The 17,999-nt window shown below is 35.6% G+C and overlaps 1 protein-coding gene across 1 annotated transcript in view; it reads left to right on the top strand.

Annotated features, from left to right (window-relative positions):
* The window catches only part of WDR75 (WD repeat domain 75), a 33,662-nt gene that overhangs the window by 9,058 nt on the left and 6,605 nt on the right, over window positions 1–17,999 (top strand). The window contains exons 4-15 of the mRNA XM_077885219.1: window positions 472–562; window positions 3,752–3,876; window positions 5,368–5,438; window positions 6,408–6,527; window positions 7,031–7,119; window positions 11,884–12,042; window positions 12,928–12,987; window positions 13,076–13,191; window positions 14,447–14,622; window positions 15,786–15,943; window positions 16,418–16,598; window positions 17,464–17,558. Of these exons, the coding sequence (XP_077741345.1) occupies window positions 472–562; window positions 3,752–3,876; window positions 5,368–5,438; window positions 6,408–6,527; window positions 7,031–7,119; window positions 11,884–12,042; window positions 12,928–12,987; window positions 13,076–13,191; window positions 14,447–14,622; window positions 15,786–15,943; window positions 16,418–16,598; window positions 17,464–17,558 (1,441 nt within the window). The remainder of the gene's footprint in view (window positions 1–471; window positions 563–3,751; window positions 3,877–5,367; window positions 5,439–6,407; window positions 6,528–7,030; window positions 7,120–11,883; window positions 12,043–12,927; window positions 12,988–13,075; window positions 13,192–14,446; window positions 14,623–15,785; window positions 15,944–16,417; window positions 16,599–17,463; window positions 17,559–17,999) is intronic.

Raw genomic sequence — 17,999 nt, 5'->3', positions numbered from 1 at the left:
TATAACCATTGAAAAGAAACAAGTGGATCTATATTATTAATTTGAAATTTTATTCAACGAATACATATTGAGTGCCTTTTGTATGCCAGGTATTCTTCTGATGGTGGGACATAGCAGTAAGCAAAATGGATAAGATTTCCCTTATGGAACTTATGTTGTGTGTTTTTGTTTTGTTTTGTTTTTTTTTAATCTTCATGCATCTCTTGTTTATTTATTTATTTTTTTATTTTAAAGATTTTATTTATTCATTCATGATAGAGAGGGAGAGAGAGGCAGAGACAGGCAGAGGGAGAAGCAGGCTCCATGCCGGGAGCCCGATGAGGGACTTGATCCCGGGACTCCAGGATCGCGCCCTGGGCCAAAGGCAGGCGCTAAACCACTGAGCCACCCAGGGATCCCCCTTATGTTGGGGTTTTGAGATAGATATAAACAATATGGTACTTCTAATCTTTATCTTACTCTGTCTTTCAGACTTTCATAGTAGGGCATAAACTTCATGCCCTCTTTACTCTAGCCTGTGCTGAGGACTCTGTCTTTGTTATAATAAACAAAGAAAAACCAGGTATAGTATAATTAACTTACTTTGTTTTATATAGCATTAGGTTACTCTTTTCATAGTTTCTCAGAATTTAACATTTTGGTTTAATCTGAAGTTAAGTTTTTGGAGCTGGCATTTAATTTGTTTCTATTATTATTGCATTCATTTTGGGGAAGCTTCCCACTAGTTCTGAAATACACAATGGGGGAATGATTAATATATAGTTGTAATAGTAGATTGCATAGCTCAGACTTGAAAGCTGTTTTGTAGGGGGCTAGCATTTTTCTTTCTACTGACCTTAATCTGTCATTCTTAAGCATCACTGTCATTTTATCCATTACCGAACACGCTTTTTGTTGATCCTGAACCTGCCAGAAATGGTATAGTAAACAGTTTGATATTAAGACCTAGTTGTGTGATTAAATTATTAATTGCATTTTCATTATCATTGGAACATTATTCATTGGAATTACCATGTTTCAGAGCATTTTATGAATTCCTGGAATATCTTCAGTGATTATAAACAGCTGTCCTTTAGCAGAGAATTTGATACATCAGAACATTGACATGAGCGATAAAACCAAAGAATTTTTCTAATACCAGAATTCAGGAAGACCACTGTATCCTCTGGTGTTCTCTATAAAATATAGTTGTATTCAGAATTCAAAGATGAAAGGAGCTTTAAGATGGTCTTAAAGCAGTCTGCTGACTGGCTCATGGCTCATTAGCTAAATGAATCCTTTCCATGGTATATTTTTGTTATTTTGGGCTTGGTTTGGGGAGGGTGTTTTTGTTTTTTTGTTTTGTTTTGTTTTTGGCTTATTTTGTGCTGTGTGTGTTTGGTTTTAGCTGTAACAAATTTATCGATTGTTTTATATTGTGGACTTTCAGTTATCTGAGAATAGTCAAAATGGTGAAAGCTAAATCTGCCTTTTAGCTGAAAATTGGTGAAGTCTGTTTATGAGTAATATTTTATCTGTCAAAAATGCTACATGAAAGAATAAAAACAAGTAGTTTAGTTTTCTTATGTAGCCCAGAAACCACCTCTAAAGGATGGTTTTAAAAGTGTTCTGGAAATGGCAACATTTCTTAAAAAAATTAAGTCTCCTTCCTGGTTGACTATTTTAGATAACACTTTTCAGTATTTAAATTCTGTTTTATATATGAGTGTGGATTCCTAATGTCTCTCCACATACGTAATAAAATTCAGATTCCTAATCTCCCTGACTGACAGTTGATTCACTAGTTTTGAGATTTAGTCTAGGAATCTCATTTTAATATTTCCCCTGATGATTCTGCTCATCACCCACGTTGGTAACCAGTCTGTATACTAACACCATGATTCCTTAGTTGCAAAGGTAGTTGCTAATAGTTGTAGCAAAACTTTTTTATCCATATCAGTGAGATCAGTGATTCTCAACAATTGCTGCACTTTAGAATCATCCCAAGGAATTTATTAAAATGTTGATTCCCTAAGCTGGGGCCTGTTTACTCAAATGTTCCCCTAGTTGAGTCAAGGATAGAAAACTACTGCCAAGTAAGACCTTGGCATTCACCTTTTGGACTTAACCAAATGCTGTAATCTAATCAAAATTCTGTTCATGATGGGATTGGTTTTACTCTTTCCTACTTGGCACATCATGAGCACTCAGCATGTGAAAATCTAGTTGGCTGTTACATAAAAATGTGAATCAGGCTTGAACTGGCATTTCTTAGAACTAAAATATATATCCTTCATTTGTTTCATCTTTGTTCCACAATCCAAAACCAGTATCTGATACAGAATTGTACAAATCATATTGAAGTATGTTTTGCTGGTTTAAAAACAAATTGTTATTTACATATCATCTTTAGTGCTATCATTTTCTTTTACTATAAGTAATTTATCTATTTAATATCTAATTGAAAACATTCCATGTGCCGAATACTATTCTGGCTGCAGAGAACAAAACGGACAATCCCAACAATAAGCAGACTAGATCAGTCATAAGATGTAAGTTGAAAGATGCTTTGGAGAATAATACAGCAGGGAAGGGGAATAGGCAACATTGGAGAACTACATATTTAAATAAGTGGTCAGGGAAGGTTTTGAGGATAAGCTGTGCGATGGTATCGGAGAATCATAATCTGCGGCATTTCTAGCATGTTTAAGGAATAGCAGGGAGGCTGGATTTGAGTGATCCAAGGGATAATAAATAATATAACATATAGCTTTATATGCCATTGAAAGGACTTTGGTTTTTACTCCAAGTAGATAAAAAGCCATTGAAGAGTTTTGAGAAGAGTGAAATGATCTTAATTGTACTAGAATTGCTGGCTCATTGAGAATACACTAAAGGGGAACGAGGATAGAAGTACAGAGTACAGTTAAGAGGTCACTGATTAGGTGGTGAGAAATGATTGAGGTCTAGGTATCTTTGGAAGATACAGCCGACAGGGTTTGCCGATGGTTTGACGTGGGATATGAAAGAGAAGTACACGACAATGCAAGGATTTAGTCTAAGCAACTGGGTGAATGGTGGTATCATCTCCTGCAGTGGGGGAAGACTAAGATTAAAAAGGAAAATCAGGAGTTCACGGTTTGGACATGTGAAGTTTCAGATGACTGAGAAAGCTAGAAGAATCCAGAGTGGAAAGCAAATAATAATCAGGCTGGGAAATGAGAAAGTGATAAATCAATGTGTTACAGAAGCTTATATTCAGACATTATAATATCTGGGAAAATAAGAAAGTAGCATAGTAAAATACAGCCATTTTCTCTTGAGAGATTTTTTAAATAGATGGTAAAGAGAACAGCACGTCAGTATTATAGATGAGGACATTGATCTTGTGACTGTGTGGCAAGCACATAGCATTTCTCAGATGGGTTTATTGCCTTTGGCTTCTCAGTTCACCACTACACCACATTCCATCTCCATTGTAAAGGTTAGCGTAATACTTTGGAATACAGAGAATACACCAGTAAGATAAATTGTTTTCTCTTGTTCTATAGAGCATGTATATGTAGGAGTTGTGAAATTAGACTTCCACTTAAAACTTGTATATTCAGATGAATGGTCCAACTTGAAGGCGCATTTTGTTCAAGATGGCCTAGAATTATTCTCCTGCTATCGAATGCATTTTGGAGTACTAATTAACAGTTTCATATGAATAAGTGCACATGTTCATTTTTCTCTAGAGAACGTTTATATTAATATAGCTTCCTTTGGCTAGATGTATTTCAGCTGGTTTCAGTGAAACTGTCAAAATCATCAAGTCAGGAAATAGAAGCTAAGGAGATCTCCTTTGTTTTGGATTATATAAACCAGTCACCCAAGTGCATTGCCTTTGGAAATGAGGTAAAATTTGTTTTGGTTTTCTCTTTTGTAAAATCCCTTTGCAGCAATGTTTCCTCTGAGCATGTTCTGTTACAGTCATTGAATACTGCTTTATAATATTTTTGTTAGCTAAGAAGTTTGTTCCATTACATTAGCATGTGTTTATGGTATAGATTTTTTTAGGATCCTTAATTTTGTATACACCTATTGTTCTTGTAAACCCTCTAATTCTTCAAAATATACCATTATTTTGGTATTTGTACTCTTTCTTAGCCTGCCCTATATAAAAGCCACTCAAATTCTTTCATTTTTAGACTGTGTCTTTAGAAAATATGACCTCTCTGTCCATAATCAGTGTGCCCATTATAGAAAATGTGGAAGTTAAAGTGAAAAAATTAAATCTTACCAGTGATATTTGAGGAATCTTTCTAGACTTTTTCCTAAACATGTATAAAATAACTTTTCCCAAACTGAATTAGGATCTGGAGGCTTTTTACCTTACCTTTGTTTTCACTTAACATTGTAGCATGAGTGTATATACTTAAATGTTCATCAGAAATACTAACTATGATGTTGCTACCATGACTTAGCCTTTCCCTATTAGTAATTACTTGGTTATTTTAAAAATCAAGCATCACCAGAAGTCCCTAGAGGACATTGGGGTGGCATGTTTGTATAGTCTAAGTTTACAGCATTATTTTGGTTTTGTTCTAAAAAGGGTTAATTTCTTAGAGAGAACACTTTTAACGTTAAAAACTGACAGTATTGACCATGGCAAGATACAGATCAAAGGTAGACATCTGTCCTTACCATGAGCCAGTAGTTCCCACTCCTATGTAAAGAAATGAGAACATGACCATAAAATGTCCTGCTAGTATTCATAGTAGCTCCAGAATGGAAGTAACCTAAATGTTCATCAACAAGAGAATAAACAATTCATGATACGTACTCCTCTATTGGCATGTTGCTTCATAATAGTAGAAACTAACGATACCGATAAGAGCATGAACGAATCTCAAAAAGGTGATGATGAGCTAGAGTTCAGACACAAAGCTGTACATTGCACTGTTGTGTTTGTATGATGTTCTGGAACAGAGAAGTAAACTGTACTGATAGAACTCCGTTTGTGCTGGCCGGGGCAAGGACATTGGGAATGACTAGGAAAAGGAACAAGGAAACATTTCTGATGTGAAGTAAATGTTCTCCATCTTGTGATTACATGGACATACATGTCAAGCATTGCATTATTTTGTATATAAATTATGCCTTAGTGGGAAAAATTGGAATCGTGATACTTAAAGCTAGAGGGTGTAGTTTTCAGATATAGGACCTAAATTTGTGTTTGAATTTTCTATAATTATTTTAAAAGGATTATCTTTTCCATAGCTATCTATATCATTTTATATTAATATACTCAATCTGCAAAAAAGATGTTACTATGTTCATTTTTTGTGATGAGAGCATTTCTTAAAGACTTCTATTTTTGTGAATGTCCTCTCTCTGAAATATTAGGGAGAATATGTTGCTGCAGTACGGGACTTTTACTTGTCTGTCTATTTTTTCAAAAGGAAAACAACATCAAGGTAAGAAATCCTTTCTGATAGTTTTATTTACTCGAGTTTGTTGTAATTTATTTCATGTTCGTACCTGTGACCCAGAGCTGTTCCTACTTTCATGTTGGAAGAGATTGTGAAACCACTACATACAGAGGTAGAGTTTTTAACCCACAATGGATAGGGTTGAAGGAATCCTAACACATAGAAACCTAGGGAGCTTTGTCGAGCCAAAACCCCTTGTCCACTTAGGTTCTGGTGTGCGTGCATGATGTCAGAATTGGATGTAGTTTAAAAGGTTAGCCCAGATGACCTTTATTGCTATTTTCTTTTGGCTATAGGAATGAACGTAGGCTTTGGGATAACTGGGTTTAAAATGAGTCAAATTTAGTCTCTTTGAACCTCACTGTACCTCACATTAACATCTATTTAAAATGGGGATAATATCTACCTATTAGAGTTGTAAGGATGAATAAAATAACATATTTGAGGAGATTAGTGCTGAGCATGAGCAGTGACTCTTTGAATGACACTGTCCCCTTTTCCCTTTATCCTGTCAAGATTAACATGTTTTTCTTTGCAGTATAATAAAGATCCTATTATCTTCGGACACATTAGCCAGTTGTCTCAGATATAATTTACTAGGCTTGTTCATACCTAATGTGAAAATTTGGCTTCAGTTGACAAGAGATTTGGACAAACTTGGCTCAGGCAAAAGCTGCTGGAAGGACTGCCTTGGCTTTACCTCGATGTCAGTGGCCTCTGTAGACAAGTTACCATGATAGAATGTTAGTCACATGGAGTTTATATTGCATATTAGTAAGTGTTTGCCAAAAAAAAATATTGATTCTTAGTCATGATTTTTTTTAAATTATGCATTTATATTTGGTGAATTTTGAGAGCTCTCCAGTTTGGTTCATAAGGGTGCAAACTCCCTTTTACTTAACTACATCACCACTTACCAAGAGACTTTAATAAGGGACAGTTTTTTTCTTCTAGGTTTACATTATCATCATCAAGAAATAAGAAACATGCCAAGAACAATTTTACATGTGTAGCATGTCATCCGAAGGAAGATTGCATAGCAACTGGTCACAAGGATGGCAAAATTCGTCTTTGGTCAGTTAACTTATGAAGAGCATGGTGATCTTTACATATTATTTTATATCAGTGCTGCAGAACAGAGCTATCTTTGGATTCAGGAAAAAGGATAGTACTGGTAATACAGATGAGGTTTTGCTGACACCCTCCATTTCTTGTACTACTACTGTGCTCTTCGTTGCATAGACTTAGTATTTTCAAACTTCTAACCTTGGGCTAGTAGGAGGAGTTAAAAAAATTTCATTTTGCCTATAACTGTTTTATTGAGGACACCTTCTTTATCAGGCTTTAAGTGAAAAGAAAAGACTAACAGTGTATATCTAGTAGGATACCATGAATGGTCTATTGTTTGTAGAAGTCACTGATTAGAAATAGAAAATGTACTTTTTACACATTAAGACTTGCAAGCTTGATATAATTTATTATTTTGGCATATATTATGTCCATTATATTTGGCATGCCATTACTTTTATTAACTTAATGCCTTTGGTCAAATGAACAATTTTTGTTTTCTTCAATAGGAGGAATTTTGATGATGATAAGAAATACACATACACATGTTTACATTGGCACCATGATATGGTCATGGATTTGGCTTTTTCAGTGACAGGTAAGTGAAGTTTAATAATTGAAATGAACTTTTGAAATATATGGGTCAGTATCCACTGCATTGAAAGGTTTAGGATTGCATGAACCAAAGGAATTGTAAATGCTTATAAATCACCCCTGTGGTTTGGGCTTTCTTCAGCACAGTACCACATATCATAGATTTCAGAGCCCTTCAGAGTATCAAAATGCACACATGTGATAAAGTCCTTGTTGTTAACATAAAGAACCTTTTGAAATTACACTAGTTTTTTAAAAAAATATGTGGCTAAGTGCTTGTCCATTAGAGTTGCTATAGTTTATCAGGTATAAATGATTATGCTATGCTTTACATCCACTACTTCATTTAATTCTGGCAGCTATGAAATAGGCATAGTTTTGCAGATAAAGTGATTTGTGGTTAACAACTAATTTGCCTGAGGTCCCACAGCTAGTAAGTGGGATTTGGACCTAGGTCTAAATCAAAAATTTATGTCTTAACATAATTAGGTTGCCTCCTTTGCATTCACATTTTTAAATTAATTCAGAACTTGTATTTCATTTAAGGTACATGAGAGTGTGGCTATTGTAATTAAGCTGACAAAGTACAATATCCATTCATGATAAAACCCCTCAAAACAGGGGAACATACTTCAACATATAATAGAGAGAACATACTTCAACATATAATAAAGGCTATATGTGAAAAAACAAAAAACAAAAAACAAAAACAGCTAATATGCTTGATGCAGAACAACTGAGAACTTTTCCTCTGTAGTTAAAAGAAGACAGGGATGTCTAGTCTTGCCACTGTCATTTAAGATAGTACTGGTAGTCCTAGACATAGCAATCGTTGAGAGTGATGAAGGAGGAGGAAAACTTTTTCACTGTTTGCAGAGGACATGATACTATAAAACCTGAAAGACCACCAAAAGCTGCTAGAACTGATAAATAAATCCAGGAAAGTCACAGGATACAAAATCCTAGTACAGAAAACTGTTGCATTAAAAAAAAATTTAAAAAAAAAACAACAAACTGTTGCATTTCTATACATCAATAATGAAGCAGGGGAAAGGAAATTAAGGAGTCAGTCTCGATTTATAATTGGACCAAAACTAATAAGATACCTAGGAATAAACATATAAAGGTCTGTCCTATGAAAACTATAAAACACTGATGAAAAAAATTGAAGATGACACAAAGAAATGGAAAGACATTCCATGCTCCCATGAGAGATGAACCCACAACTATATGTTCCATTAGTCTTCAACAAAGCAGCAAAGAAAATGCAATGGGAAAAAGTCTCTTCAACAAATGGTGTTGGGAAAACTGGACAGCAACATTCAAAAGAATAAAGCTGGAACACTTTTTTACACCATACACAAAAATAAATCCAAAATGGTTTAAGGACATGGGAGACATGAAACCATCATAATCCTAGAGTACAACACAGCAACCTCTTTGACATTGGCTGTAGCAATATTTTTCCAGATATGTTTCCTGAGGCAAGGGAAACAAAAGCAAACATAAACTATTGGGAGTTCATCAAAATAAGGGAAACAATAAAAACTTAAAGGTAACCTATGGAATGGGTATCTACAAATGACATATCTGATAAAAGGCTAGAATCCAAAATATATAAAAACTTACACAACTTAAACCCAAAAAGTAATCCAATTAAAACATGCAGAAGACATGAACAGATATTTGTCTAAAGAAGGCATACAGATGGCCAACAGACACATGAAAACATGCTCAACATCACTGATCAGGGAACTGTAAATCAAAACTACAGTGAGATTACCTCACTCCTGTCAGAGTAGCTAAAATAAAAAACACAAGGAACAACAGGTGTTGGCAAGGATGTGGGGAAGGGGAGACCCTCTTGCACTGTTGGTGGGAAATGCAAGCACTCTGGTGCAGCTACTCTGTTAAACAGTGTGGAGGATCCTCCCAAATCAAGTTAAAAATAGAATTACCAAATGATCCAGCAATGGCACTATTAGGTATTAACCCAGAGAATGCAAAAATACTAATTCAAAAGGATGCATGCAGCTTCATGTTTATAGCAGCATTATCTACGATAGCCAAATTATGGAAACAGCCAAGTGTCCATTGATTTATGAATGGATAAAGAAAATCTGATGTGTGTACGCACACACATACACACAAAATGGAATATTACTCAGCCAAAAAAAAAAGAATGAGACTGCGATTTGCAAAGACAGATGGAGCTAGTGAGAATTATGCTTAACAAAGTAAGTCTAAGAAAGGCAAATACCATATGGTTTCACTTGTGTGGAATTTAAGAAACAACAAATGAACAAAGGGAAAAAGACGCAAACTAAGAAACAGACTCTAAGCAAAAAAAAAAAAAATGTTACCAGAGGGAGGGGATGTGAAAGATGAGTTAAATAGGTGATGGGGATTAAGGACTTTACTTGTGATGAGCACTGGGTATTATATAGAATTGTTGAATCACTATATTGTACATCTGAAACTAATATTACACTATAAACTAATTGGAATTTGAAACATTTTTTAAATTATTAAGAATATTTAAAAATCTTCCTTGAAAATAGGATGGTCAACAGAAGTTTGTATTTTAGCACCCTCACACCTGTGTAGTCAAAGTTATATCAGTATATTTTGACTGACTGCTGAAAAAAGGGGACTGGGTGCTAAAAAAGATTATGTGCCTGGAGAAAGTGAATTTTTTTTTCTCTAGGTCTTCCTAGAGACTGTCAGCATAAGTTTTAGTATCATGTGCTCTGGATCCTTACAGGGTTACTTGGGTTTAACTCACTGGAGCCTCAGGATGTAGGAGGTGCCTTCAGCCTACTTTGGGTTGGAGTGGGGAGCAGTTACTGATGTATGGGGGTGGGACCCAACCTAATGCACTTAGGGTAGTACAACAGTTGTGAAATGGGAATTAAGAATAGAAGGAGAATGAAGAGGATATTAACCCTCTGGATAAAAGATGTAGGCTGTTCTCATCTTTTCCACCCTTCTCATACCCCACCCTCCAGAAATACAAATGGGGGGAGGCATGTGTATGTATACATATGTATGTCATGTTCCACGCAGTGTCATTTGGCTTTTCATCCGCAATTTCATGTTCTCTGCTATGGCCCCTGTCCTAATTTGGGCCAAGACCAGTTGATACATACTATCACTGACTCCTCTCTCTGTCGTCTGCCACCTCTCACACCAGTTAGCAGTCACAGCTCTCTGTGATGGCTTTACTTAAACCCTGGAACATTTACTATTGCCCTTTACAGATGAGTCTTGGAGAAGGAGTAGACCAGTAGGCACTCAAAGAAAGGGAAGGAAAGAATACAGGGAGCCTGTGCCTTGAGCCAAAGCTTTGGTATAGGAGGTCCTACAGCTAATCGTGGCTTATCGGAGAGTTGAATTCTTGGGTTTATATTATAAGTCATGTGGATATTTGTAAATGAGAAGTAATAGTTAAATACCGTATACAGGGTAGGGGCGGGGAGCACCTGGGTGGCTCAGTCAGTTGAGCATCCAACTGTAAGTTTAGGTCGTGATCTCTGGGTAGTGAGATCAAGCCCTGCATCGGGCTGCACAGTGGGCGCAGTCTTCTTGAGATGCTCCTTCTGTTTCTCCACCGACTCTGGTGCAATGCACTCTGTCTCAAATCTTTAAAATACACACACACACACACACACGTATATCTAGTACATGGTTGTCAGTAATAAAAACATCAGCATTGATCCTATATAGGTATAGGAGAAATAATAGGAGAAGATTAGTTGTCTGTGTAAATGAGCTATAAATTATAGTTGCTTTGGAGGATGGTTATAAGTTCAGGCAAATATGAACAGTATAAACTGTTTTGGCTGTGCTTTGCACCCAGTCACACTGTATGAGCACTGAAGTCATTAGTTCTCTCCCATCCTTAATCCCTTCATGTCTCATGTCAGTGTATCAGGACCTCCACATAATGCTGAATCTAAGTGGGACTAGTGTTCCCAATCACAGGAGGAAAGTTTTCATTATTTTAGCATTTAAAGTGATGCTTTCTGTAGATTTTCTCCAGGAATCCTTGATGAAATGTTAGAGATCTCAATTCCTAAGTTACTGAGAATTTTTATCATGGGTATAGAATTCTACAATTTACTTTTTCTGCATCTATTAAAATATTCATGATTATTGTCTTTATTTTGTCAATGGAATTAATTACTTTTCAAGTGTTAATCACATTTTTACAATTGAGTTTACTCATATATTATCTGCTTAATATATCCTTGGATTCAGCTTTAATATTTTCAGAATTTTCATCTGTCATGAAATTGACTTATAACTTTCTTACAATTTATTAGTTTGGGGAAGGGTTATGCTGTTCCTGTAAACAAGTTGGGAGGTGTTCTCTGGGTTTTTTTTTTTTTTTTTTTTTTTTTGTTGTTGTTGTTACTTTGAAGAGTATTAAAATTGGTTCATTTTTTTTAAATATTTGAAAAAATTTGTCATTGAAGCCATCTGGTCCTAGAGGATGTTTGTTTCATTCAGTTTTTCTACTATTGGCAGAAGAGTTGGTCAGCAACAAACTAGTTAGATGTTGTTGGAAAGGAATATCCCAGAATCCATAACTGTTAAGTCTGTTGTCTTAGGTTTATTAATAGATAGGAAGACATTTGTTTGCATACTTTTAAAAATAGTTATATATCTCTAACATGGTAGGAAAATCTTAAGTGTTAATTCTATTTCTCTTTCTAATTTTTCCCCCCATATGCTGTTCTTTCCATTTCTGTGGATGGATGAGAAGGCACCAGTCTGCTGAGTGGTGGTCGGGAATCTGTCCTAGTAGAGTGGCGCGATGCAGCAGAGAAGAATAAGGAGTTCCTCCCCCGTTTGGGAGCTACTATTGAACATATCTCGGTCTCACCAGCTGGGGATTTGTTCTGTACTTCTCACTCTGATAATAGTAAGTCTGAATTTGTTGTGAAGAATTAGAATTGTACAACTAGCGAATGGAAAATAAGAGACCTAAAACTAATCAAGAGTAGCATAAGATTCATAGTAGCATAAGTGAACATTTTTTTCTTCCATTCTTCCTCCTTTCTCTCTTCCTTTTTTGACTCTAGATGCACCAGAATCCAACATTTTCAGGATTGTTTTTATAAAAATACAGGGCTAGTAATTTGGTTCTTGTTGTACCACTTCCACTTCAAAACCTTTACATGTGGGATGATGTCGGGGTAATAGAGTAGCAGCTCTTGAAGTGGGCATTTGTGCCTCCGCAAATGTAATGACATTTTCAAAAGAACGCTTACATAACTACTCTCTCAGCATGGGAGTCCTGTGGATTCTGACAGGAATGGAGGCAGTCATAGATACAACCCCAAAACTTTTTGCTTATCCTGTTACTACTCAGCCTAAATGTAGATCTGAGCCTATTATCTCCTTTTCCCTTCAAAAAAAAAAAAAAAAAACCATAACTGGATAATCCATGAGTGTAGTGACTCATTTCAAAGTAAACTGTCTCTTTTAGGGTATATGAGTTTCTGAATTAACACTTAAAATATATTCATATGTACAAGTGATAAACCTTAAAGCCTCAAAACACCCCTCCTCCCCAGCCTCAGTTTTCTAGGTAAATCACAAAATACAATCCTGATTTTCTTTTTTTATTCCTGATTTTCTAATAATACTAAGTATAAATTGAACTTAAGTTGTATTGTATTCTGGTATATTTTAGAAGGACATAATTTAACTGATTTTTTTTTTTTTTTTTTTTTTTTTTTACCTTGAAGTTCTGATTGATTGGGTTTTTTTTGTTTTGTTTTGTTTTTTGTTTTTTTACCCACAGAGATAATAGTGATTCACCGAAACCTAGAGGCATCCGCAGTAATTCAAGGCCTAGTGAAAGGTAAGATAAAACCCAGTCGATTTGTAATCATGTGCATTTTAAAAGTGATTATTTGCATGATTTTAACGATTTATCATTTCTTTTGCAGACAGCAATATCTATACTGGTTTGATGATTGATCCCAGAACTAAAGCTTTGGTTTTGAATGGAAAACCTGGCCATTTGCAGTTTTATTCTCTGCAACATGATAAGCAGTTATATAATGTAAGACTTTTTTTTTTTTTTAATTATTTATTCATGAGAGACACAGAGAGCGAGAGAGGCAGAGACACAGGCAGAGGGAGAAGCAGCCTCCATGTAGGGAGCCCGATGCGGGACTCGATCCCGGGACTCCAGGACTACGCCCTGGGCCAAAGGCAGGTGCCAAACCGCTGAGCCACCCAGGGATCCCCATATAATGTAAGACTTTGATCCATTAACTGGTCTTAAAACTAATGAAAGTTCCCAGCCGCACCACTAGGGTTAAGTAACTTGTATAGTAGCTTCTAAAAAGATCTTGTGCCTTTGTTTGCTTGAATATTATCAATACTATCTGTGGTTACTTAGTTGAGTTCTTTACAGCATAATTCTAATGAGGCCACAGTTGCAAATTAAGTCTCCAAGTAAGCCAGTTGGCACTTCCATGCTGGCTCTCCATTTGATTATGCTTCAGACTGCACTCTAATTAGCTGTCATACATCTGTGCCTTTGAGTTACAAGAATAGGGAAATAAGATCATAAGGATTGGAAATACAGATATGTCTCTGCTTTGTGGTAAAATGTTGTCAGTCTGTACATACTAACGATGAAATTTTCAGTGTAAGGGGGAGGCTTCTTATTAATCCAGCCTTGTGGCTTTGTGCCCCACAGTACTCTTTACCAGTTTCTGTCATAGCACTGTACACTTGAGGTCTTTCTTTCCCTCGCCTTTAAGCCCCTCAAAGGAGACTTATTTCTTTGTACATTTCCAGTACAGTGCCTGGAAAATAATAGTTACTTGATATATGTTTAGTGAGTAAGCAAAGGAATGGGATAAAAGAAACAACCATAAATAAAATTGTCTACTTATAACATTGCTATCTTTCTTCTCCACTTAAAGTTGTAGATTTAAGTTTTATTCTTCTCCTTTTTAGTGATGTAGAATTTAACCTTGAGATTTTATATAAAGCTCTTTGTACATAGAAACAAGGGAGAAAAGTGTTACTGTCAACTAAAGGTTCCACTGTATCCTGTTCATGGTCAGTCATTACTAAAATATAAGGTCATTAAAGAATAATTGCCACTGAACTGGTGAAGTGTAGTGTGCTTTTTTCATGGCGGTTTTGATATCCATAATTAATAGTTCATTTTTTTCCCTTATCTGAAAACTTATTACTATAGATTCCAAAAATTACCTTTGTGGTTAATTACTATTCCTTGAAAACATTCACGTTTCTGTATTTACATTAAGAGTATTTTGGATTTTTTTTTAACCCTTCAGTTAGATATTATACAACAAGAATATATCAATGATTATGGTCTGATCCAAATCGAGCTGACAAAGGCTGCATTTGACTGCTATGGTAACTGGCTTGCAACGGTGGAACAACGTCAGGAAAAGGAAACAGAGCTTGAATTGCAGATGAAACTGTGGATGTATAATAAGAAAACACAAGGGTAATACTATCTGCATGACTATTTAATTTCAGAGTGGAAAATGTATGGCTTTCTATTTTATGGTTTCATTTGTCTTTTAAATGTTTCATTTTGGTAAATTTCAGATTTAGAGAAATGAGGGAGGTGGTACTGTACTAATGAAGCCTTTCAAGCTTTCTGCTCTGAGAAAGTGTCGGTGTCCCCCAGATTGTAAGGTCATCTCCATGCATAAATGAGGAAACAGGAGTATGATCCCCCTCCCCAAGGACATCAGACCTAATTCCAAGCAAAGCCAGAATTGGAATCCAAACTTCTTAGTCCGTTTGCTATTTTATTAACATGCTACCTTCAGAAAAATGGCAGCGGTAGGCAGCAGAGTAGTAGCCTGTATGTTTGATTAGATAGGGAGTTCTCTAGTTTCTCAGACCTTGATTAGAGCAGCTGCTTATCAAGGCCTTGCTCTGTGCCAAGAACTAGGATTAGTGCTTTTGTACCTGTTGTCCTCCCAATCTGCACAGAAATAATGTAAGATAAACTTCTTTTCCACATTTTACAGGTTGAGGAAACTGGCTCAGAGGGTTTAATAGATTATCGCTAGTCACTCTTTTTGTAGTATGGACTTTTAAAAAATCACAGCACAGTCTTGCTCCGATGTTCTTTTAAGAACACAGTGCTAGCAGAGGTTATCTTGCATTCGTAGCAGCACTGTCAAGTTGAAAACAAGCTTTGAGAGTGAGTTTGGATGACCAAATATTAAATATTGATTATGACAGTTTGAATAGGTAGTTTTCTGTATTTTCTTGCCCCAAGTAGGGGATTTCACAGCAGTTCCATTTTTTGCTTATTTTCCAAAGTAGATGTCATCTGAGTTCTGTACAGTTTTCTTGCAGAGTTTTGTATATCATTCTGTAATGACCTATTTTATATTTATTTTGTACAAGTTGACAGTATACATAATGATCTCTATATTGTGTAAGTTACGTGAAAACAGAGGTAATGTATTAGAACGCTTTATATCCTGTGGCCATTAGCACACTCAGTTGTGTGTCATTCTAGATGATAATGTATCTGTTTTCCATTCTTAAAGATCTGTTGTAAAGTGTACACTAAAAAATTGTTGTGCTCATGACAGTGTATCATATGGTTCTGATGTAAGAATAAATTGATGATTTCCTTTCTCTTAGGTTTGTTCTTAATACAAAGGTTAACATGCCACATGAAGACCACATCACAGCTCTCTGTTTCTGTAATGCAGAAAAATTTGAAAACCCCACTTTGGTTACAGCTAGTAAAGATGGTCACTTCAAAGTGTGGATGTTAACAGATGATTCTGATATATACAGTAAGTTAAATAAATATGTCTAAAGTGCATAACTTTTAAGAATTCATATATTTATTTCTTTTGTGACTTGTATCCATTCTGGTGGACATTTTCTACCATATTTAACTTCTGTGAGTTGTTGCCTAATTTTAATGATTTAAGAGAATTACATTTTACATGCCTTTTCCCCAACATCTATATGCTTTTCCATGACATTCTTGATTAATCACGTGCTGATTATTTCTGTGAGGGTACAGTGCAAAAAACAAAACAAAACAAAACAAAACCCCACCAATTCTTTCACTGTTCCACTAGAGGGAGGTCAAGATTGCCAGGAAGGGACATACATTTCATACCTGTCAGTGCCTTGGAGCATTTGTAGCTAAAGTTTCAAGGAGCAGGGTTTTTTTTGTTGTGCTTCTTACTGCTTATAACTACCCTAAAGTATTATATAGCATTTATACCATTTCTGAACTATATGATCTGTTTCCACAGAAAAAGCAGTTGGCTGGACCTGTGACTTTGTGGGTAGTTATCATAAATACCAAGCAACTAACTGTTGTTTCTCTGAAGATGGCTCTCTACTAGCAGTTAGTTTTGAGGAAATAGTTACAATATGGGATTCAGAGACATGGGAACTTAAATGTACATTTTGTCAACGAGCTGGGAGTATAAGGTAAGTAATTTGGGGAGTATGTCATATGGTATTAGTTTTTGTTTTTTTTTTTAATTTAAATGAGTCTTTCCACATAAACTTTAGTAATGATTTATGCTTCCTCTAAAGCTAGCTGTGGGTCAGTGGGGGTCAGCAGCAAACCAAAATGGTAGGAAGCTAAAAATTTGGGGTATGTGAACCATTTGCTGTGGTTTTACCCATTTCTGAAATGAGGATTAACATTTCACTTTTGGCCTAACAGGTTTCTTTTTTCTTTACAATAAATACTTTTCATGGTTGTGCTACCTAATAATGGATGCTAATAAGCCTCAGTGGATCCAAATAGTCCTTATCTTCTGTTTTCCCATAAAAACACTGTCATACTCAAACTTTGTTGTATCCAGAAGGGTCAAAAGGAAAGACAGCAACATCTCCCACTTTACCTCAGGCATTTGAGGACAGAATGGCAGAAGGCTAACAAGATAGTTTTTAATTCCCAACATATCTGATTCTGAATTTTCTTTGTAAAACTGCCTTCAGAATTTATATTGCAAATGTTCTTCCTGTAGATTAAACAAGCGTACTAATCTACAAAGGATTTTGTTAAATGACTTTGAGCATTTCACATACATGTTATCTATAGTATATGTCAGTTATACTGTACAGCATATTAGAGAAGAAAGAATTGGTCATCAAACCTGTTTTTTTAAAGAAACAAAATAGCTAAATATTTCCTTTTGCTCTCCTTATTCCTTTTTTTCAAGATAATTATGAACAAAAATGTGTCTTTCTAAAAATCTGCATTGCATAAAACTATACTAGAAGTCTGCAGTTCAAACCTCAGCATGCTAGAACTGATAGTTCATGTCTTGTGGTTTTAATATAGGTACCTTTGCTTTGGAAGATTGACTTGTTCCAAGTATCTTCTTGGTGCTACTAAAAGTGACATTCTTTGCTGTTGGAATCTGCTCAGTTGTGCATGTAAGATTTTTTTTTATTATAAAGTGACTTGGCAAAGCATGTAATAATGGCCATTAAATGTTGGCATTTTAGGACTTCTGGCTCATATCTTCATGCCTCCTCCAGAGAGTATATGTAATTTTTCACATGTCATGTTACACCACCAAAATTCAGAGTGCTGGGCCTGTCATAGATGCACGTTCTTTGTAATCTGCCTAATTGGCCATAAATTGACTTCTTCCGTTACCTTGCCTTTCCCCACCATGTAAACTTTCTTTTGCCTTCCATGTTCTCTCCTAACAATCTGAGGAATGTTTCTGTTAATCTGTAACCTACATTAACGGCCGCATCCCTGGCAGCTTTAAATTTGAATGTCTCCTTTCACAGGCCTCCTAACAAATGCGGACTTCTCATTTTTATTCATTTTACTTATTGGCATTTTACTCATTCAAATATGTTTGG

This window comes from Canis aureus, chromosome 36 (genome assembly GCF_053574225.1).
Source record: "Canis aureus isolate CA01 chromosome 36, VMU_Caureus_v.1.0, whole genome shotgun sequence".
Lineage (NCBI taxonomy): Eukaryota > Metazoa > Chordata > Mammalia > Carnivora > Canidae > Canis > Canis aureus.
Note: the sequence above shows the minus strand (reverse complement) of the source record. Positions and strands in the feature narration are given on the sequence as shown.